The following is a 24,135-nucleotide window of genomic DNA, read 5'->3' as shown; positions in this document are numbered from 1 at the left end:
AAATATTTTAGATCTGGTATTGTGCTGACATAAGCCCCCAGCAGCACTGGGGACAAGCAGTGAGGAAAGTGTGAATGGTGTTGACTGACACATGGCTGTAATGATGAGTCATGATGAGGATGGCTGACATGACAGAGCAAAGGGGGAACATAGATTTGCGATAGCTCTCATTCAGATATGTCACCCTAGCATTTTAAAGTAAAAAATTCTGTGCCATCATTTTGTACCCAACTATGTAAATACACAAAACTAGGCTCTTTTCATATTACTGAATAGCATAGGCCTTCATAAAATGCCAACCTGTTTTGTAACCCAGTTTTTAACCTTTCAAAAAATCTGGAAAACACTCTTCATTTGTGGAAGGGAAAAACTGGGAGAGGTCCTCATAGATAACACAGAAGCACAGAATTTTAGGAGTAGAAAAAAATTTTAGGCATTACTGGCACACACAAAAAACATCTGGTTTGCAGGTAACTAAACTAAATTGAATTAAACTGATAACCTTATGGGGGGGGGGTACAGAGGGAAATATGGTGTCTAACAGCAAGTAAGACAAAACCACTTCCCTAGACTGTCCTGTTTCATTGTTTGCATTACTTTTAAAAAAGAAATAAAAATAGATGCACTTGTCTTCTAAATCTTAACTTTGCATGAATTCTCTCAAAGCTATTATAAAAACCAAAACTACTTTCTTTTGTCCTGAATCTCCCCTGGTTTGCCTTTTATATGAAATCAGCTTTTTAAAAAAATGACTAGTTTGGTACTTGCTTTATGTAAATGAATTACTCCCACCTATTAGACATGAAATGCTGGAACCCCTCCCCGCTTCTCCTCCTCCCTCTCTACTTTACCTCCTGCAACGTGATACTAAATAGAATCCAAAAGGGTGGTAACTATGCCTTCCTTATTCCTAGGATTTTTCTTATTCATGTGAAGGGAGATAAGAAGTGTCAAAAACTGTATCGTGATTTGTTTTTGAGCTTTCCAATCCTTGAGCTGCCTTCTCCCCTTTTACCAAGAGGAAAAAATATTGAGAAGAATTAAACATACTCTGTAACTCCAGATTCCAAAGTGGGGTGACAACAGCCTCGTTCCAATAACCTGCACCTTACATTGAAAGCAGAACTTTGGCATTCATAATCACTCCTCAAATTAGCCTTGACCTAGCTCGGCCACGTTAAGAACTTCCATTACCCATAGGCTTTTAACTGCTCTTAATAAAAAATCTTGAGAGTTCTTTGGAAAGTGTGTTTATATGTATATAATTAACAGGTACACTTCTCCCTGTGGCTTCTGCCCTAAACCTAATTCTACAATGAATGACATTCCCATACTGAGTAACTTCTGTACGGTCTTGGCAGGATTGCCACGTTTCTAGTGGGAAGGAAATTCTCAATGCTGATGGCTATAATAGATGCCTGGATGAAATGGAAGGAGGAGCTCACCTTCCCTCCAAGACCTGTGCACTAGTTTATCCACCGGTGGCTTTGAACTAGTTTGGATTATAGGCTTGAGGGAGAAGGATGAGCACTTACTGCGTGTCAGTGCTTCCCAGAGGGAGCTCCGTGCAATAGGCTGCATCTCCTGTGTGCTGCCTGAACAAAACAGCAAATAACAACGTCCACTTTCATCATAGAGATAAAAATGCTCCATTCAGAGAAGGACAGAAAGCTCCCATTATACGGCCCCACCATGAAATGCTAATTGGCTATGACTGCAAGTGTCCATGGTACCTGCCTCTTCCGTGCACTCCAAAGCAGCAGGACAGGAATATACCAGGTTCCACAAGTTCTGGTTTATGGACCAGAGATGATGGACACAGCAGGATAAGGAAAGCTTGGGAGTCCTGAGGAGAGAGGTCCCATTAATGGCATTCGAAGCTGGAAAGGACTCAGAGATATTGGGATATATAATAAAGTTCCAGGTCCCACAGAATCTGAATTCCAGGGGTAAGCTTTTGAATCTTATTTAGGCGTTCCCCATTGGGTTGGGAACCCCTGACCTAGACCATTCTTATATTTGCAAATTAGGAAATGATGGTCTGGGAGGTCAAATCACTTGTGCCAGATCATAAATCATATTATGCCAGTTAGGACAAGAACTCAAGCTTCTTAACTTGCATACCTGTGCTCTATTCACTCTGCTATGCTAATAGGCAACTGCTATATTCAAAACCTGTACAGGTTTATATATGTGAACTTTTAAAATCAACTACTCCTAGCTTTAAGAGACAGTTAGGGTAGCCATGCACATGTTAGTCAAATATCTGAAGTAAACAGAATGAAGTCTGGGTGATCCCGCCATGCTACTCAGCAATGGCCGTTGGAATGAGCATGCGCAGGGAATCAGAGACCACCACTCCACCGGTCCTCATGTGCTCCTCACAGTGGGAGCACTTTCCTGAGCTGGCAGTGGTCCAGGTATTTTTAAATGCTGTTTGGTCTTCATACAGCATGACCCTGAACTCATGCCAATCATTTTGCCTTATGCTCAGTACATGCCAACTGTCTAGTTCAGAGATGCACTGTGCTGGGCTTAGTGAGACCCACTTCTCAGTAATTGTGACTAACTACACTGTTTGCCTTACTTGCTGAATTTAGAAGCTAACCCTAGAATCAGATGTGAGACTCCACTGTAGTGCTGAGTTTCCCCTGACTGCCTGGCATTGTATAAGATTTGTTTGGAGGTGTTACATAAAAAGAGTGGGCTCCTAATGACTTCCATTACAAAACAGATCCATTGATATGAAGAAGAGACTGATGACTTCAAAGAAAATGATGGAGGATGTTCTTGTCATTGTTAAGAAAACCCACAAACTCCACATTAAAGAATATAAACTTCCACAGCCATTTCTTTTACTCTCTTCTGCAATTCCTTAGGACATAAAGGCTTTAATGTTCAGAAAAATAGTCAAGTAGAGCAGCAATAAAAAGAGTGTAGCAGTATACAAGGAGAATAATGTCTTGAAAGGAGAGAGGGTCAGTAACCCAGAAGCAAAGTGATACACTCTCAGCAGCCGTGTCCTCACCCTTATTGGCTTTCAACCATTTGGTGATTATAGAAATAACATTCCACATAGAAAATTTCTGTGAAGGAATGATGCAAGAAAAATTAGAAGCATTCTAAAGAATGCTCTAGGGCAGGTGAAATGTAGCAGAAGACAGGCCAGTGGTCATGTCAAATATGATAGGGATAGGCTACTGGCCAGTCAAAGCGGCTCTGACTTTGTGTCTGCAGCTCCTACAATGAGGGGCTCCTATGCACGTCAATCCTTCCATGAGCGGGTCATGCAAGGAAAGATCCAGGGTCAGCACTTCTGGATGCACTAGCATAAAGAGTTGTTAGCCCAAAGATCCGTGGAGGGTATTCTGACATCTCTTATAATTACAGCATTCGTATGCATTTAGGTAAAATGTATTTCTTTGCAACGAAAAAATATTCTGATTTTTACTCTCTGGTTTGAATGAGTATCAAAGCATATATGAAAAGTAAAATATAAGCTAAAGGCTCTTAGTTTCCAAATATGTTATGGAATTTTCAGTTCTTTAAGTCTGTCATTTGCATTATGCACTGAAGTTTAGCTTTGTGTACATTTCCACTTTGTGATTCTTGGTTGCTTGGAATGCAGAGTGAAATGAAAAAACAAACCAGAATCTCTATGCAGCTTCTTTCATACTGCAAAAATATATTGTTTATTTTACATTTAAAAATATTTCATTCTATTTTAATTCCAATGGGTCATTTAAGGATATATCCAGTGGACAGATATATTTCAATCTTTCTTTCTTTTTAATGTTTATTTAATTTTGAGAGAGCGACAGAGCACAAGCAGGGGAGGTGTAGACAGAGAGGGAGACACAGAATCCGAAGCAGGCTCCAGGCTCTGAGCTGTCAGCACAGAGCCCGACGCAGGGCTTGAACTCACAAATCCCGAAATCATGAGCAAAAGTAGAACGCTTAACCAACTGAGCCACCCAGGCGCCCCTTTTTTCAATCTTTCTAATACCATGAAAGACAAGTGAACAAAACATCTCCAAGATGCTAATACCACTAAGCTTGTCTGTAAAGCAACACCCGGAGTTGCCCTCACATACTCCCCATCCCCATTCTGATCCCCAAGTTTAAAAATGACCTTGGTGTGACTAGCATCTTGGGAGGCAGAATTCCACTCTTTTCACACTGAATCAGGTGCCTGTGGCAGCAGAGAGATCCTGTAACACCTCCTGTGTGACCTGCCCCGAGCCCCCCAGGGTGCCTGTTCATGGGCCATCTCCCTTTCCCAGCTGCACCACCCACCATGGTCACCAGTGCTAAACCATGTCCTACAGGACCTTCTGACTCTGACACAGAGCTTAATACAGTCGAGAATGCCAAAAAAAAAAAAAAATTCTTTGTTCAGTGACAACTCCAACACTACCCTCTAAGATGGTAAGCCCTTCCTCAAGCAATATTCTTAGGCAATCTGTTGATCACTCAAGATTTCCATTGTCTGGACCTGTAGGGCAATGTAGAGGTAGGGTTGGAACAATTGCATCTCGTCCCTTTCCCTCTCCTTGGAGGACATTGAAGTCTTCTGGATAGGGTTAAAACTCTTGCTGAGAAATCCTGAAAGGTCTGCTGCCCAACACAGGGTCTCCACTGGACATCTATGTGTTGACATCCACAGATCTATGGCCAGATAGGACCAAAACACTGGGACAGAGTGAGAATATGTTTTGCTTTATTGTCAAACCACCTGAGGTATGCCATGACTTTTAGAAGTTAGTATGCATTTGCATTAAGTGCCAGTAACTTTGAACAGAGCAGTGCCCTGATGAGATACAATCTCCCAGTGTCTGTAATAGGATAACTAAGACCACCGTGTCACATTTCATTTCAATAACCGTGAACAGTAGCAAATGAAGTCATTTAGCTATGATGAGAAAATAATCTGCAAAACTGTTCTGAGCTAGCATCAGACACCCAAACATCGAATTTTAGAACAAAGTAAATGAATTCTGCCCTCGCACCTCCAGAAGGTAGAGCACACAGGATAAGCACTTCAACAAGGAACATTTAAAACAGATAATATCATTAAGACTGTAAGTACATTTTGAAATGTATTATTTTTCCTTGATAAGTCTATCATGTAAATCTGTAATTAGGGACTTCTAAAATAGCTAACTTTTTTTAAACACAATATGCTGTAATTGTCTATTAAGTCAATGAGTACTTAGGGACTCTTAAAACTGCTGATTACTTGCTTGCTGGATTTTGGAAGAACAAGTACTAAAGACTCCTTATAAAATTATCTTTAGAAAAGAACGAAATTGAAAATGTGCTGTTACCTGGCTAAATTAATCTTTTTTTTTTTTTTCCTCAGAATGACATCTATCCATCATCAGATTGATTATTCCAGATCAGGACTAGAACTGCACTCAGTCTTATTTAATAATCTATGTGACTTTCCATCTCCAACAGAAAAAAAAAAACTTTTCTAGTTCCATAGGGTCCCAAATGTTCATCAAAGGGGCTTCATTAATCATTCAGTTCTTACTGCAGATTTCATTATTTTTTTCTCATTTACCAGGATAAACCACGTGCCAGGACATTTGGTATATTTACAAGTCATTCTGTTATATTTATACATCAGCTGAGTAATGAACCAAATGGGAAAATGAGCTATATTACTTCTCGAGTTATGTTCTATTATGCTTGTTTATGCTTAACAGTTAAATAAATTAGCAATGTTCACAAGGTCTTTAATACAAATAATAATAAAGGTTATAGATACTATTACTACTGTTTGTAATACTATGCTATTAGTGTGCAATTTAACTTCATAATAATGCTATGTTTAATTTATTTGGTAATCAAGCATCATAATTACTTCCAAATATAAATCAAACAGAAGCTAAAGAAAGAACAATGACAAAATTATTCAGACATGGAAGCCAGCTAGGAAATCTTCTTTTTCTGCCTGTCAACCTCCTACTCGTGGAAGTTCTCTTTGTTAGCAGTGGGAGTGTTTCAGCCTATCTTTCTGCTACTAGGCCAGACTGGACTAATTCCACAGCTACTACTCAAGAATTCCCTCCATAAAGGTTGCAGGTGAGAGCCCAAGGTGGCCTCTAGAGATGCTTTGGCATAAGTGATTAACCAACTCTTAGAGAAATAAACAGATAAATAAGAAATACTGGCAGACACAACACTCTTCATCCTTCCACTTATAAGCTTACAGTGTCATGGGGACTACTGACAAAACACAAGGAAACAGACCCTTAAAATGACTGCATATTATGAAATGTACTATGGAGAAAAGGAAGTGGTGAAATGGAAGTGGGGATTGTTCTTTAGGTTATGTGGCCAGGCAAGGCCTTTCTCAGAAGGGACCATTAGAGATGAATTCTAAAGAGTATGAAAGTGTCATCTATTAGAAGAGCAGACAGACCATTCTGGACAGAGACAAGAGCATATGCAAAGGTCCTGGGGTGTAAATAATTTGTGTTTAAGAAATTTAAAGAAATGGGGTGCCTGGGTGGCTAAGTTGGTTAAGCGTCCAACTTCAGCTTAGGTCATCTTCTCGCAGTTCGTGGGTTCAAGCCCCGCGTTTGGCTCTCTGCTGTCAGAGTACAACCCACTTCAGATCCTGTCCCCCTGGCTCTGCCCCTCCCCTCCTTGTACACATGCATGCATGCTCTCTCTCTTTCTCAAAAATAAATATACATTTAAAAAAAGAAATCCAAAGAAAGGAGTGCATGGAGGAGACAAGAGGTGAAAGGAAGACTAAGTCAGAGGTGTGTGTACTCACATTCCTTCTTCTTGCATTTCCTCTTCTGTTCACATTCCCCCCTCGTTAGACTAGCACTGGGGTGGGCATTTGTTTATGAATAGGGAGCTAGTCAGCTATTTGCTTCCTTTGGTACACTAGGGGGTAGCTGCACATCTTTAGGAAAAGATCCCACATGGCAGAAGGTAATGACATAGCAGTGGCCAGTGGCCAAGTTAATGAGCCGAAGGCCATACTTCTGCTTTTTTTTTTTCATGGACCAATCTAAGTTATTTATTTAAGCCATCTCCTGCCATAAGCAAAGGGATGGAAATCAGTATACTGGTCATCATTTGATAGGAGTAAGGAAGGTGAGCTTAAGGTCCTATATACTTTTCTGGTCCATGTGCAGAGTCATGATCCACACGAGTGCTGTGGTCCCCAATGGGTAGCGGTCCAGGTTCTCTTTATGCATCTTCATAGCCAGTTGGAAGTGGATTCACATGACAGGAATAGAGTACGATTACCATCTCCCCAGGGAAAGGACGTGGACTTGATGAGGAGATAGGGGTAGGGATGAACTCTGGTTTTTCGTGCTCTGCGTGATGTGATTTCAGGAAGACATTCAGCACGTGCACTCCCGTACTGGGGAGTGCTAGAAGGAGGTGAGGGCCTTCCACACATGAGGTGAGTCATCCTCACTGTGGGTGCCCCTTGACATGGACTGCCCCAGCTATGTGCCCGACTGCCCCAGCAGCCCAGACACCTGGGACAAAGCTGCCACTGCCATTTTCAACCTGGACCTTGATAAGCCCGAGGCCATACTTCTGTGTTGACACAACTTGTGTGGGACACAGAAGAGACCCAGAAGTTCTCCTATGCCTCAGTAAGGAGGCACAGGGTCTAGGTGAGCAAGAGCCTGGCCTCAAGACAAAGCCACATAAAGAGAGATTGGGGGGAGGGGGGCGCCTGGGTGTCTCAGTTGGTTAAGTGTCCCACTCGTGGTTTCAGCTCAGATCATGATCTCACAGTTTGTGAGCTTGAGCCCCACATCCGGCTCCACGTTGACAGTGTAGAGGCTGCTTGGGATTCTCTCTCCCTCTACCTCTGCCCCTCCACTGCTCATGCTCTCTCTCAAAAATAAATAAATAAAAACTTAAAAGAGAGAGAGAGAGAGAGAGATTTGGGGACTGGAGCAAACAGTTGGGATCACATGACTTGGGGAAGTCTCTTGAGGCACTAACCTGGCAAATTCCTCCCAGGTCCAACCAGGATTGCTCCTTATGGACAAGTAGGGCTCATCCTCTTCCCTGGACGCAGCTGCACACCCTGTGGGCTGTCGATTACCACCAATGATGTGCAGTTACTGCAGACCCTCCATGTATGAGACTGCACTGCACGGCAGTGTAATCTAGTTTTACTTTTTGCCACCCTCTTCGAAGCCATCATGCTTCATGCAACACCGCTGATGCTGCAAAACAGAGGAGGTGCCCCTTTCTGGAAACCCAGACTCAGCAGCTCCACAGGCCCGTCCGAGGCTGGGGTGAACACCTTCCTGTCTAAGTGAGGGGGAGGGGGCGGGGAGACTGATACAATCATAAGGGAATATACTGTAGGGTTCAGGCAAGTCAGAAAGTGCATCGTGATCAGGACCACACACCCACTTCTGTCTGGAACAGGTGCTGCAAACCACTGCATCCACACCCGCACGTGGTAGGCTGGGGCACGACGAGCGGTGAGTATTCTGTCAGGTTCGTGTCATACAGTCACATCTCTGGTAACTTCTAAGGATAAAGCACTTTTCTGAGGTTTGCTTGGGCTTCCTGAGCATATGGATCAAATCCTCTCTTGCATCTACTTATTTTTATATCCACGCTGAGAGAGCAGCTCTGTTCCCCTCAAGTTTGTGGGCACAAATGGTGAAGCCAACTGTGTCCAACAGGATGGCACCAGCATCGAGGGTCCTCACCCTGGGGGGCTGAGTGGCCGGCCCTGTCACTCCACACTCCCACCAGCACTTATCTCTGCATGGCGGTTGTCATTTCAGAAAAAAACAAACAACTTCATACATACCCTGGCGAGAAAAGTCTATAGTTATCAGGTGGCACATCCAAATCTAATTTATTTAAAAAAAAGGTTCTCTGTTCTCCACTAGATGTACCATATTAGAGGCATCGGAGCCAGTCATATTTTTATGTTATTATTTTTATTCCTACTTTAAAACATTAGCAAAGCATTTCCATGCAATCAGATATTTTATTCTGTCGAGCTCCGATTTCTAAAACAGTGTTTACAACAAGGGCTGAAGGAGCAGGAAGGGGGAACTAAGTACAGAAGGATTACGTTTATAAAATGTACAAAGTGAGGCAAACACCAAGCAAATTGGACAAATATTCACCAAGGGCCCACCCTGCAGGGAGGACACAGGCTGAATCATCCCAGCCCATGGAAGGAAGGAGCACGTGGTCCAGGGCGTGAGGCAGGAGATAGCGCCACCAACTGGCTCATCACATCCTGGACTCTTCTACAAGCATTTTCTGACTTGCATTTACCACCTGCAAGAGTGCGCACATTCCAAGGAGCAAAGGTGAATAACACAAAAACCCTGCTCCATGGGATCTTGTAGTCTAAAAGGGAAGCCATCCATTCACTTGCTCATTCATTCATTCATTCATTCAGGCCTATGTCTTCAGCTCCAAGTCTGCATTACTCTTTGGAGGTGGTATAGACTGTGCAATGGAAGACCAACAGGGGCACGGGTCCCTGCCACCATGGGAGATGTATTCTAGTAATGGAGAAGGGGTGACAACAGAAACAAATAAGCATATTGTATTACGCTGGCCTGTGACATGTGCCATCCAAAACACAAAGACATCTGAGGAGTTAGAGAATGGCAGAATTGTTGTCCGTGGACAGCTTGGGCAGAGAAGTCACCTCTGGGAGGGGATACCTGAACAAGCCCAGGGAGCATGTGGCAGCACAAAGTTCCAATCCAAGGGGACAACAGAGGCAGCAGTGGCAGTAAGGCTGGTGTGTTGCAGATATGGTGAGGGCCAGAGCTGCAGGCGCCCCTTGAGCAAAGACAAGAGTGGAAATCCCTGCTAGGGGCCCCTGGGGCAGTCGAGGGGTAAGTAAAGATACCTTAGGATGGCAGGGGTGGAGACGATTCATCTCCCTGGGGATGTCACATGAAATTTGGGAGAGAAGGTCACCCACCTTCTGCCCAAATGCTAGCAGATAAGCACTAGGCACAAGGAATATAGACCCTACCCAGAGGCAAGAAGCTGAGAGTGTAGACTAAGAAGAGAGGTAGAAGGAGATGTGAAAAAATACCATTGCTAAATCAGGGATAAAAGAATGGAAAACTGTGTTTCACAGAGAAGGCTCAGGTGAGCGCTGGTTTATATCCATTTGGTTTGACAATGACAAAGCTAGTGAACAACTCAGTAAAAATACTTTCATTTCACTGTGGTATGTTTACGACTGTGATATTGTGATTTATAATAAGAAATATATACTTAGTCTTCCTCCTTGTCTTGGCACAGAGCTCCTAAAACCCTTGCAATTGCCTGCCAAGAGAGCAATAGAGGTTTTTTGTTATGCTAATGATGTGAGTTTGGGAAAGCACCTAAGGCTGGATGGAGGCTGACTGCCAGTGGAGCCAACCAGTGATTACAGGGCTGGAACTTTCCCTCCCACTCCTGGAGATGGGGAGGGCTGGAAAATTGAGTTCAACACCAATGGCCAATGATCTAATCAATTGTGCCTATGGAATGAAGCCTCTATAAAAAACCAAAGGATAAGGTTCCTCTGAACCTTACCAGCCACTGGGCTGGTAGACATATGGAGACTCGTGGAGAGTGTCTAGTCTGGAGAGAGCACGGAAGCTCTGTGTCCCTTGCCCTATGCATCTCTTCCATCTGGCTTCTATTCCTGAATTACATTCTTTTATAATAAACAGATCATCTAATAAGTAAAATGTTTTTCTGAGTTCTGGGAGACACTCTAGCAAATTAATTGAACCCAAGCAGTGGGTCATTGGAACCTCTGATCTATATGTAGCCAGAAGCACAGGTGATGACCTGGACTTATGACTGGCATCTGAAGTTGGGGGTTGGAGCAGTCTTGTAAGACTGAGCCCTTACCCTGTGGAGCCTGACGCTTTCTCTAGGTAAGCAGTGTCAGAATGGAGTTGAATTGCAGGACACCCAGCCAGTGTTGAAAAATTGCCTGGTGTCAGGAAAAAAGTGACACATCAGAATTAGGTGCAGAATTGCAATGTATTCAAATTTTTATTTTAAGGAACAGCAAAGTTCTTTAGTTCAGTTTAATGGGGCTTATAGGGAGTGCTAATCTTAAATCTAAATCAGTAATTCTAAATGTTTCAAACTATCCTAAACATTAGTCAATATTCGCTCAGAGATCAGCAACCCCTTTATGGATAGTATAATTATAACAAGTACCGAGAAGAAAACCACACTGGTTGTTTAAGTTTTAGGAAATAAAGTCAACTTCAATTTTCTAGATCAATGAAGAGAAATGGCATGGGAAGCAAATGTGCCTGCACTCTTCACCCCAGCCCTACTATTTTACTGAAAGGCCAGCATGAGCCAGACAACTGAAAGCAGCCATTAAGGTACTTAATCACAAGTTGGCTCAATCCTCAGTCGGTTAAGCATCCGACTTTTGATTTCTGGTCAGGTCATGGTCTCACAGTTTCATGAGTTCAAGCCCCATGTTGGGGTCTGCGCTGACAGCGCATATTCTCCCCCTCTTCTCTCTGCTCCTTCCCTGCTTGCACTCTCTCTGCCTTTCTCAAAAATTAAAAATAAATAAATAAATAAATAAATAAATAAATAGGTATTTAAACACGCAAGCCTGCAAGTCTTTGCAGAGGCAAAGTAACTTGCTCGGAGACACAGAATCAGCCAGAGTAGAATGAAAATTTAAATCCAAGATTTTTCTAGCTCCAAAGTCCATCATCTTACTTCTCAAATTTGGTGAATTTCCAAAGCAAGAACTATTGGAAATCCCATTGCCCAATGGGGTAGGTAGTCTAGGTAGCTAATTCACAATAGAATAAAAGAAATGAGATCTATTAAAAGAAATTTAGCATCAAATGTGACTGGGATTACAGTTTCCAAATGATCTGACTGAAAAGATTGTCAAAAGGCAATTCTGTAGAAGACCGAGGTAGGCATGGTGTTTTGGTTCTGGTGATTTCAAACCTTTTCCAAGACATTCAGGGAATGCAAAGCACAACAGAAAGCTCTTGACACCTTAGTGCTTTATCTTAGGTATTTAATTTTGATTCTAAGGGTAGAAAAAGTCCACCATGAAAGACTGTGCATAAGATAAAACAGACAAATCATGCCTTAATGGCATGAGAAAAGGAGAGTTTCATCTGACGGTGGAACACTGGGTGAACTGCAGCTGAGCACCTCTGGCTGGGTGTGGTGGGTAGGAGGAAATCTGCACCAGCCATACAAACTGGTGCTCTGAATGGGAACTCTGAACTTTTCATTCTCAAGTGGCTTTTCACAGTTAACCTTTTCAATAACTTACATTAGGCCTCAGAGACTGAATGCTATGAATTATTGAATATTATGGTCTTTGCAAAAATACACTGTACATTTTTTCAGAAGCTTGGGCTATATAACATGCATTATACCTTGGTTCAATGTCTGCAATGAGTATAAATATATGAATTAAATGGCATTAGAAAAATAGAAATGAACTAAAGTAACTAGAAAAAATGGAAACGAACTAAAGTAACTACCACTCACTTAGAAAAACAAAATTTTAATAAATCGAATAAAATTTGTACTAGAGCCAACAGATTCTAATTTTACTTATGCTTGTGCCATTTCCATCTCTAAAGGGGCCACCATTCTCCCTCCACTGGTCCAGGTGCTCTGTGCTCTTCTGGGCCCAGGTCAACACCATTCTTAGAGGCCTGGCTGGACTAGCCCTGTGTCATTCTGCTCTGTCTTTAAAAACACATTTAGAAACATAGCAATGTACATTTAGTTTTCACTCATTCATCAGCAGCTATAAGATTTTATTCTATTTCATATATTTGCAAACTACAGCTCCCTCAAACATAAATGGGAAGCTCATGGAAGAAAAAATTCACTATATATATATATATATATATATATATATATATATATATATATATATAGGTTTTTTCTTCCTCTGTTTCCAAAGCATTATAATACCGAGTCAAGGGAAAAAGAATCAAGGGAAAAATATTCATAACAAAATATAGATGAGAATATGGATTTAAAAGGTGTCTTCCTCATATTTTTTTTTTCAACATTTATTTATTTTTGGACAGAGAGAGACAGAGCATGAACGGGGGAGGGGCAGAGAGAGAGGGAGACACAGAATCCGAAACAGGCTCCAGGCTCCGAGCCATCAGCCCAGAGCCTGACGCGGGGCTCGAACTCACGGACCGTGAGATCGTGACCTGGCTGAAGTCGGACGCTTAACCGACTGCGCCACCCAGGCGCCCCCCTCATATTTTCTTTTAATTGTTCTTATTTTCACAGAATACCACTACCAGGCAACCTGTGTGATGCTTTTTGTAAAATTTCACTAGACTATATCAATAAAATAGATAAAGTTCAAGTTGGGTACAGCCTCCATAAAATGGTAGAATACATAAGATGACCTCTAAGATTTTTTTCCAAACCTTAAATTTTTAGTATTCTTTGCAATGTTTGATCTATAAATCTATTGTATCATATACAATAAAGTACTGAGGCAATTGTTGAGTCACATAAATATAACAAAAGTAAAACAAAAGAGTGTAAAAAATATATGAAAGTTAAAATATCTGAAAATACCTTAAAATACTTGCAAATTAATGTCAGTAAGGGACTTTATCTGCTCGTATATGAGAAAACGCTGTGTGTGGTTTTATAGATCTATGTAGACACAATTACTTTGATCTGATTTTCAAAGATCCTGGACATTAGAACTTTAGTTTGAATTATATGAGTAAATAAGATCAACTCTTTGACTTAATATAGCACTCAGCAATAAAAACTGATTTGATTTGGTTGATTATGCAAACACGATCCATAAAAGACATCAGAATAGGATGCTACACGTAATTCCTACTGTAGAGCAAGCGTTCCTACCCGATCCTTACCACCCAGGAATTTGACACCAGCTGAGGGGGTGACTTTTCTGTAAAGAAAGCTAATATATGGAGGAATGTATAGAAAGGTGCTGTATTGGCTTCAAAATCTTATAAGGCCAATGGTCAAGGTGTTAGGAGTAATTCTGTTTGGTATAAATGAAATAATTCTGCTTTGGGAAGAGTAAGGTATGGCAGCGAGTAAAGCACAGATTGTGAAGCACCTTGTGTATGTGCAAAGAAAGGAGTCTGTCAGATACTGGATGCCAAGGGAGAGCTTTAAGAATGGAAACCCATGTCAACTATACTTCAACAAAAAAAGGATGGAGATAATGAGGTCAGATTTGAGTTTTATACAGACAATCACAGGAAAGACATCAGCAAAGATAATCATGAAGCTGTTGCAACTGTCAACAGACCTTCACACTTTGTTTTGTTAGATATCTTGACCAAAACATTCGTTTCTACTTTCCAGTGGGTAAAAAATAATTCAGTGATTGATAAATAAATAAATACATACATACATACATACATACACACATACATTTTGGAGTAGCATTGTGTGTATGTTGGGGGATGTTACAATTACAATTAATAATGATTTATCCAAACACATTTATAACAAAAAAGCAAGCACAGCAGTAAATGAATATCCTGGCCAACTGGAGGTAGCCAATTCTCCCAAATTATAGGGATTCCAATTACCTTAAAAATGAATACAGAAAACGGGAATCTTGTAATATTGCCAAAAAAACAGGGAAGTCAAACTTAAGAAATTTTGATAACTGAAGGTATTTTTTAAAAGCCACATCAAGAGAGGTGAGAGGAGCAATGAAGTGGTCCAGTCAGGATCCACACTCCCAGCACAACAGCCCACAAGCAGGAAGGATATGAAAAACACAGAGATCCTCCTTGAGGAGCAAAAGGTTCAAGTCCCCATCAGGCACCCCCTGTCCTGAGGACCCACACCAGGACGAAGAGCCCCCATAATGTCTGGCTTTGCAAATCAACAAGGCTTAACTCTAGGAAAGCCAGAGAACTCTAGGAAACCAAGACTCTACTCTTAAAGGGCAGGTGCACAAGCACACTGAGTCTGAGACACAGCATAGAGGCAGCCCTTTAAGAAGCACCTGAACCATAATCTCCATCATAATGGAGACTTACTGACTCAGTCTAGGACATTTGCCAGAGGGGCAGGGATCTGTAGGAACTTTCTGGAGGAAAAGAAGCACAAGGGGGCACCATTTTTCTTACCCTCCTTCTACCATGGTGACTGAGAGCTGGCAAGTGCCATTTCTGATGCTGTCCATCAACCCTGCCAACACTAGTCTTCCTGTCCTGGTGATCCTCTGCAGGTCTGCTCTGCCCAACATGCCCCTCCAAACCAGCTCCCCCTGCCACATTGGCAGGCAGCCTCAACTGGGTTTGGCACTCCCCCAAAGTGGTTCCTGCCCCCACTGCACCCAGCAGGTGGCCTTAGCTGGGACCAGCATCACCAAAAGAAACTCCCAGGGGGCTCGTGGGTGGCTCAGTCAGCTGGGTGTTTGACTCTTGATTTCAGCTCAGGTCATGATCTCACAGTTTATGGGATCAAACTATGTGTTGGGCTCTCTGCCGACAGCGTGAAGCCTGCTTGGGATTGTCTCTTTCTCTCTGTCCTTTCCCTACTAGCATGCTCTGGCTCTCTCTCTCTCTCTCTCTCAAAATAAATAAACTGAAAAGAAGTAACATTGATATAAATTTTTAAAAATTTAAAAAATAAAAGCAACTCCCAGAAAAGGGTACACCAGAACCAGAATCAAACCAGGAAATGCAGAGGTGTCCCCCTACAGCAGCTCCAGCCCTGATGCACCTGGTGAGCAGTCACAGCCTGGACTGATGCACCTCAAAATGGCTCCCACCCTCACGGGATGGGGGTATGTATCTACAACAGTCACACCCCAGACACAAGAGAAGACACATGCAGCCCACAAAGGCGACACCCTGGGAACCTGGTTCTGGTGAGCAGAGAGGATTGTGCTTCTGAGCCCTACAGGACACTTTCTATATACAGCCACTTTTTTAAGACTGGGAGACACACTGACCTACCTAATATAGAGAAATGAACACAGATTGGCAGGCAAAATGAGGAGACAGAGAGAGAGAGAGAGAGAGAGAGAGAGAGAGAAAGAGAGAGAGAGAGATGTTCCAAGTCAAAGTACAAGACAAAAATCTCAAAAAAAAAAAAAAAAGAATTAAATGAAACAGGTATAAGCAATCTACCTGATAAAGAGTTCAAAGTCATGGACATAAAGATCCCACACTTGAAAACAGAGTAGATGAAAACAATTAGAACTTCAAAAAAGAAATAGAAAATATAAAAACGAATCGATTAGAGCTGAAGAATACAATAACTAAAGTGAAAATTACATGAGATGGAATCAACATCGAATTAGAGGATACTGCCAAATGGATCAGCAATCTGGAAGACAGGGTAGTGGGAATCACCCAAGCAGAACAGCTAAAAGAAAAAAGAATTAAAAAAAATAAGAAGAGTTAAGGGATCTTTGTAACAACAAATTAATGTTCACATTATAGGGGTCCCAGAAGGAGAAGAGAGAGAAAAGGGGGTGGAAAACCTACTTGAGGAAATGAGAGCTGAGGGATGTCTGGGTGACTTGGCTGGTTGAGCATCTGACTCTTGATTTCAGCTCAAGTCATGGTTTCATGGTTTGTGAGTTTAAGTCCCGTGTCAACCTACAGCTCAGAGCCTGCTTGGGATTTTGTCTCCCTCTCTCTCTGCCCCTCCCCACTTGTGCTCATGCACTTTCTCTCTCTCTCTCTCTGTCTCAAAAATAAATAAATGTTAAAAAAAAGAAATAATAGCTGAAATCTTCCCTAACCTGGGGAAGGAAACAGACACCCAGGTCCAAGAAGCACAAAGGAACCCAAGGAGGCCCACACCAAGACACATAGTAACTAAAGAGGCAAAAATTAAAATTAAAGAGATGATCAACTAATTACATAGAAGAGAACACCCATTAGACTATCAGCTGATTTTTCAGCAGAAACTTTTCAGGCCAGAGGGAATGGCAGGATATAGTTAAACTGAAAGGGAAAAACCAACAACCAAGAATACTCTACCTAGCGAGGTTACCATTCAGAACTGAGGACAGGGAAAGCATTTCCCAAACAAACAAAAGTTAAAGAAGTACATCCCCACTAAAGCTCCATACAAGAAACGTTTAAAAGGACTTATTCAAGCAGAAAATAAAAGGTCATAAATAGAAGAAAATTGTTAAAGAAAAATTTGCAGTGAGAAAAGAAAATATAGTAAAGGTAATGGATCAAACACTGATAAAGATACCATGGAGGTTAAAAGACAAAAGTAGTGAAATAAACTATATCTACAATAATTAGTTGAGGGATATACAAAATAAAAAGATATAAAATATGTCAAAAACAAAACATAACAGAGAGGAGTAAAAATGTAGAATGTGTTCAAATTTAAGTGATCATCAACTTAAAATAGACTTCTGTATACACAGGGTATTATAATATGAACCTCATGGTAACCACAAAACAAAAACCTATAATACATACACATGCAAAAGAGAGAGAGACAGAGAGAGAGAGAGAGAGAGAGAGAGAGGGAGAGAAGACGTTCCTGAGTGGCTCAGTTAGTTGAGCATTTGACTCTTGATTTTGGCTCAGGTCATGATCCCAGGGATGTGGGATCAAGCCCTTTGTCAGGCTCTGTGCTGAGCATGAAGCCTGCTTGAGATTCTCTCCCTCTCTCTCTCTCACTCTCACTCTCACTCTTTCTCTCTCTCTCCCCCTCTGTCCCTCTTCCCAACTCTCTCTGTCTCAAATAAAAATAAATAAATAAATAAATATCCAAATATAACACTAATAAAAATCATCAAACCACAAGGGAAAAGAGCAAGAAAGGAACAGAGAAGAAATACAAAAACAACCAGAACACAATTACTGAAATAGCAGTAGGTACATACCTATCAATAATTACTTTAAATGGACTAAACGCCCAATCAGAAGGCAAAGGGTGGCTAAATGGACCAATAAAACTCACATGACCCATCTATATGCTGCCTATAAGAGACTTAGTTCAGACCTAAAAAACACAGACTGAAAGTGAAGGAATGGAAAAAGATAGTCCACGCAAATGGAAATTAAAAGAAAGCAGGGGTAGCAATACCCCCTGTCATATAACAGAGAAAATACACTTTAAAATAAAGATCATGACAATAGACCAGTAGCGCATTACATAGTAATAAAGGAATAAATCCAACAAAAGTCTGTAACAATTGTAAACATGTATGCACCCAACATAGAATTACCTAAATATATAAAGCAAATATTAACAGACATAAAGGGAGAAATTGACAATAATACAATAATAGTAGGAAACTTCCATACCCCATTTACATCAGTGGATATATCATACAGAAAATCAATATGGAAACAGTGGCCCTAAACAACACATTAGATCACATAGACCTAATAGATATATTCAGAACATCCCATCCCCAAACAGCAGAATGTACGATCTTTTCAATTGCAGATGGAACATTCTCTAGAATAAACCACATGTGGGGCGCCTGGGTGGTTCAGTCAATTTGGCTTCTGACTTCAGCTCAGGTCATGATCTCACAGCTGGTGGGTTCGAACCCCATGTCAGGCTCTGTGCTGACAGCTTGGAGCCTGGGGCCTGCTTCGGATTCTGTGTCTCCCTCTCTCTCTCTGGCCCTCCCCTCTCATGCTCTGTCTGTCTCTCTCTCTCAAAAAATAAATAAACATTTTAAAAAACTTAAAAAAAAAGAATAAACCACATGTTAGGTCACAAAACAAGTCTCAATAAATTTAAGAAGATTGAAATCACATGAAGCATTTTTCCAAACACTAGAAATCAATTACAAGGGGAAAAAAACTATACATGTAGACCTAAATATAAGACCCGAAATCATGAAAATTGTACAAAACATGGGCAATAAACTGCTAAACACGGGTCTTAAGCAATAATTGTTTTGGATTTGTCTCCTCAGATAAGGGCAACCAAAACAAAAATAAACAAATGAAATTGCACCTACCTAAAAAGCTTCTGCATGGGGAGGGAAACCATCAACACAATGAAGACAACCTACCGAATGGGAGAAGATATATGCCAACAGTACATCCAATAAGGGGTTAATATCCAAAATATATTTAACAAAATTCACACAACCTACACCAAAACCCCCAAACAAATCCAATTAAAAAATGGGCAGAAAACCTCAATAGATATTTTCCCAAAGAAGACATCCAGATGGCCAACAGACACATGAAAAGATGTTTAATATCACTAGTCATCAGGGAAATGCAAATCGAAACCACAATGAGATAATATCTCACACTAGCCAAAATGACTAGTATCAAGAATACATGAAATAGCCAGTGCCGGTGAGGTTGTAGAGAAAAGGGAGTCCTTGTGCACTCCTGGTGGGAACATAAACTGGTGCAGCCACTATGGGAAAAGTATGGAGGTTCCTCAAAAAACTAAAAATAGAACTACCATATCAGCCTGCATTTCCACTTCTAAGTATTTATCTGAAGAAAACAAAACGTTAACTCAAAAAGTGATATGTGCTCCTATGTTTATTGCAGCATTATGTACAGTAGTCAAGATATGGAAGCAGCCCAAGTGCCCATTGACAGATGAATAAAGAAGATGTGGCACATATATATAAAGTGGAATATTACTCACTCATAAAAAGATTGAAATCTTGCCATTTGCAACAACAGGGACCTAGAACATATTATGCTGAATTAAATAAGTCAGAGAAAAAATAAATACCACATATCTGCCCTCACGTGTGGAATCTAAACAAACAAAACTAAACAGAAACAGACTCATAAATACAGAGAAAAAACTGATGGTTGCTAAGGGGGAAGGGATTGGGGGGTGGGTGAAATAAGTAAAGAGGATTAAGAGGTACAAATTTCTAGTTATAAAACAGGTCATGAGGATATCAAGTACAGCATAGGGAATATAGTCAATAATACTTTAATAACTTTGTATGGTGACAGATGGTGACTACACTTACAATGATCACTCTGTAGTGTATATAAATGTCAAATCACTACAATGTATACACGTGTCAACTATAATTAGTGTAAATAAATGTAAGTAAATAAATGAATAGAAAGAAAGTAAGAGAAAGGAGGGAGGGAGAGAGAGAGGGAGGGAGGGAGAGAGGAGGGAAGGAAGGAAGGAAGGAAGGAAGGAAGGAAGGAAGGAAGGAAGGAAAACATTTGGAAAACTCTAATCACATTAATTTTAGCACAATTTCAGGTTTTGTAATCCTTAATAAATCACATAATTTCATGTAAAAATGATAATCTATAGACTGTGATATCATTTCCTGACAGCAGCCAGCACCAATTCAGGACATACTTTGGGGCTAGGTAGTTTTTAAAGTATTGTGTGCATTTATCTCATTTATCATTATACATTTTTGAGATAGGCACATAATATTATTATCTCCATTTCCTAGATGAGGAAACAGGCATAGACAGTCAGTCACACAGCTATGTGAGCAGTAAAACTGAGATTCAAATCCAAGCACTCTGACTCCAGGTTCCACATTTCTAACTGGTAGACTATATTGCCTCTAGAACCTGAATTTTGAGATCTTAGGCTTTTCAGGAGGATGTATGCAACTCACTAGCAGTCTGCAAGTCACTGAACTATGATGAGAGATCAAATGCAATGGACGTGGGAGGGAGAAGGCAGGGGTCAGAGATAGATTTTGGAGAAATTAAGTTAGAGGATCAATAAGACTTGGTGACTGATTGTACATGGGGTGTGGGGTGTACGAAGGGTTGGGGGGGGGCAAGTCCAGAATGACTCTGCTTAAGAAGTAGGAACTTTGAAAGCAAGTAGGAACTATAGTAGAAAAGCAAGATTTTTGGCTTGGGATGGAGTTCAGTTTGACCCATAGACTTTGGGATATTTATGAGACACTCAGTTTGAGAAGCTGGTTAAGCAGTTTGACAAGGGAGCAGGTAATGGATGGGATGGAGTGGAGTCAAGAGAGGGTGTCCCTGTCCCTGGAATGCTGACCCATTCCTACTTACACTGAGACCATTCCTACTTGAGAAAGTTACTGTGTGAGGGATAGATGTGTGCACGTCCATGTGGGAAAAGGGGGAGGTTAACATAAAATGAGAAACATCTCCCTGACATACTGGGATGTGAAATCATGGAGAGTTAAAAGTGGAATCAGAAAACACACACACACACACAGAGCACAAATCCTAACACTTTCCCCCCAACATAGAACTGACCATGGTCTCTGGGTTTTACATTCTGTATGTACAGACTCCACACTTGCTAACACACTCTAAGTTAAGTAAGGACCTGCACCTTCTTGACTTTGTAGTTTTTGAAGCACCCAGCACAACGTAAAGATGTCATGTTAGCAAGTCAGGAACGCTTCTCACTTCTATAAGTTCAGGAATTCTTCTCACTCCTATAAGTTAAGGAACTACTTCAAAGATGCAATTAGTCCTTGAGGTTCTAGCATCATGGGGCTGGCTCAATATAAGACAACCTCATTAACAGAATAATACGCTCGCCGTTATCCCAAGAAACCAACAGAAAAACACCAGAAGCAGTGAGGGAACAAAACAAACAAAAGAATGGAGAGCCTGCACATGTGTCTGGACCAGCTATTAGTCATGTCAGCCTCATCTGGCAGAAAGAACCCTTCAGACAAAAGAATGAGATATTTTGGTTCAAGGTTCATTAAAATTTAGAGTGGTTAATTTCCTCTTTAACTTTAGCGAGAAAGAAAGAAATAATGAAAATACCAATATAACAGAGGACTTTTTTCAACTAATTTTTTTAATTGCTGAAATTTAAAATATCTATTTTTTCTAAAACTTTTTGAAATATAATCTATAAAAGAAAATTAATTAAGATGGGATGTTTAAAAAAAACAAACAAAATGCACGTCAGCTAAAATCAATGGCCCAAGTTCTATGGATTTGGACTGGGTTAAGTTTCCCAAACTAAAATGTAGAAAATAAAGATTCTTCTAGACAACACTATCAAAATAATTCCTTAATTATTATTATAACTTTTTAAAAATATAAAGCACACTCTTTTGAGGCTTAATTATGAATAATTACAGCATAGCTGTAGCACTGATTAGTCAATTCACCTATCTGATATTTAGTTTTAAAATACTTATAATGACAGGAAAAAGAACAGCATTAAGGTAGGAATTCAGGCTAAGTATTTAAAAATCAACAACAAAGAATAAAATACTTACGATATGGTACTTCCAGGGGATGCCCTGTTATGTCACACCATCCAATCGGGTGGATGTCAGGGCTGTCTGCATCCATCCAGTAGTCATATTTGTGGTCCCAGCCATCAAAATGAACCTGTTGAGTAATTAGCATTTAGTAATTAGTATTTCACTATGTCTGCATCAAAATATTAGAAATCAGACCTGTGAAATTGAGATTGAAATTGTAACAATTATACATTACAGCTGAAACAATATTTAAAATGTGCCATCAAAGGGCATTCTAATCTAACCACTAAAGACTATTGTAGTACCAATTTTTCTGAGAAATTAAAGATGTTGGTAAACAAAAAAATCTGTTAGAGATTGATCAGAATCTGAAGGGACAAAACCAATCCATTTCCCCGGCTAAGTAATACTATAATGCTGGTGGGAGGACACCTCTTCTACTGGATGCCTCTGAAAAATCATGTCAGACACAACAACTAGAGTCACCAATTTGACATAAGTACAAGGCTTACCCTATCGGGAAATGCATCGATTTTAGACTGAAAGGAAGCAATAAGTTTCAAAATCCTGATAACCAAGGAGAGATGGAGCCATTGAAACAATGGAGGCACAGGAGCGGATGAAATATGCTACTAAGGTAGACAGATTAATGCCTATCTTGAGAGCTGTAAAGGACAGTGTAAACTTTCAGTAAACCTGAGGAGAGATATGGCTCAGGTCCAGAAATCCAGCAAATGGTTACTACTGTTTTGGGTCTTATCTACAAAACACACATACACATACACATAATTCACATATACACATACATATAGGTCCAAGAATAAAAAATAAAACTCAATTTCTGAAACAATAATCACATACTTATTTCTGAAACTTACAAAACACTATGTTTTAGAAGTTTCATATCAGAATGAACAAACCAAATTATTTGGGCACGCAAAAGAATAAATTTCATAACCTTACTTACTCTCTTACATATTTTCTGTTTCTATTAATTAAGTGAGGAATCCCTTTTCAATGCAGAAAAAACCCACAATTTTTTGAAAATCAAAATTTAAATAAAAACAGCAAGATTGCTGGCATTATAATAAACTAACTGAAACATCAGTCTGTTATGCAAGACATAGGACCACAAAAAAAGAAAAAAAGGTAAAACTGTATCTAGGAAAAAGTCCAATGCTTTTTTTTCAAGATCCGTCTTTCTTATTTAGTGGTTCTCCAAGTTTGCTTCCCTGACCATCAGCATCACCATCACCAGGACACATGTTAGAAATGCAGATTGGCAGGCCCCAACTCAACCCACTGACTCAGACACTCTACAGGACAGGGACTCACAATTTTTAAACAAGTCCTTTAGATGTATCTAATATATGCTGAAGTTTGAGAACCAACAATCTTAGGAATAACTTTGAAGAGAATATTTCTACCAAACTTAGGCTTCTGGCTGAGACAGAGTGCCCTTTCCCAGTAGTAACTATAAAACTGGACTGAATATATGAAGGGACTGTAGACACTGGACAATAGGCACCACAGATATGTAATCCCTAAGTACACCTAGACGAGCCCCAGATGTCAGCCTGTAGTCAATTTCCTGACAGCAGCACAGGGAGGAGAAACAGAGCAGTCATGCTGTGCTGAGGAGACACAGATGCAGTTCAGCACTGATGAAGCAGCTGGAAATCGGAGGACAGACACTAGCGAGAATAGAGCTACAGAGAAGGGGACGCCAGAAATCTCTGGGGGATTTTTGCACAACCTTGGTCAAGGGCTGGACTGTACATGTGTAAGGTGAGACAAGGTGAAGTGAAGAAGAGAGCATCTGATACAGAGCTGGAAGTAAAATGAAGATAGCAGAGGTCACACACACCTGGAGAGTAGAGAGACCAGAGTGTAGACATCTTAAGAATTTGACCGAGACATGCAAAAAGGCCATAATTTTC

At 40.5% G+C, this 24,135-nt stretch overlaps 1 protein-coding gene and 1 pseudogene across 11 annotated transcripts in view; both read right to left on the bottom strand.

Moving 5' to 3' along the window:
- Positions 1-24,135, bottom strand: part of L3MBTL4 (L3MBTL histone methyl-lysine binding protein 4) — a 442,148-nt gene that overhangs the window by 170,409 nt on the left and 247,604 nt on the right. For all 11 annotated transcript variants that reach the window (XM_053205899.1, XM_053205893.1, XM_027068534.2 and 8 more), the window contains one exon: positions 22,208-22,322. In XM_053205899.1, the coding sequence (XP_053061874.1) occupies positions 22,208-22,322 (115 nt within the window). The remainder of the gene's footprint in view (positions 1-22,207; positions 22,323-24,135) is intronic.
- Positions 7,012-12,729, bottom strand: LOC106984539 (cytochrome c oxidase subunit 6A1, mitochondrial-like; annotated as a pseudogene).

This window comes from Acinonyx jubatus, chromosome D3 (assembly GCF_027475565.1).
Source record: "Acinonyx jubatus isolate Ajub_Pintada_27869175 chromosome D3, VMU_Ajub_asm_v1.0, whole genome shotgun sequence".
NCBI lineage: Eukaryota > Metazoa > Chordata > Mammalia > Carnivora > Felidae > Acinonyx > Acinonyx jubatus.
The sequence above is the reverse complement of the archived record's forward strand: the minus strand, read 5'-3'. Positions and strand labels throughout refer to the sequence as shown.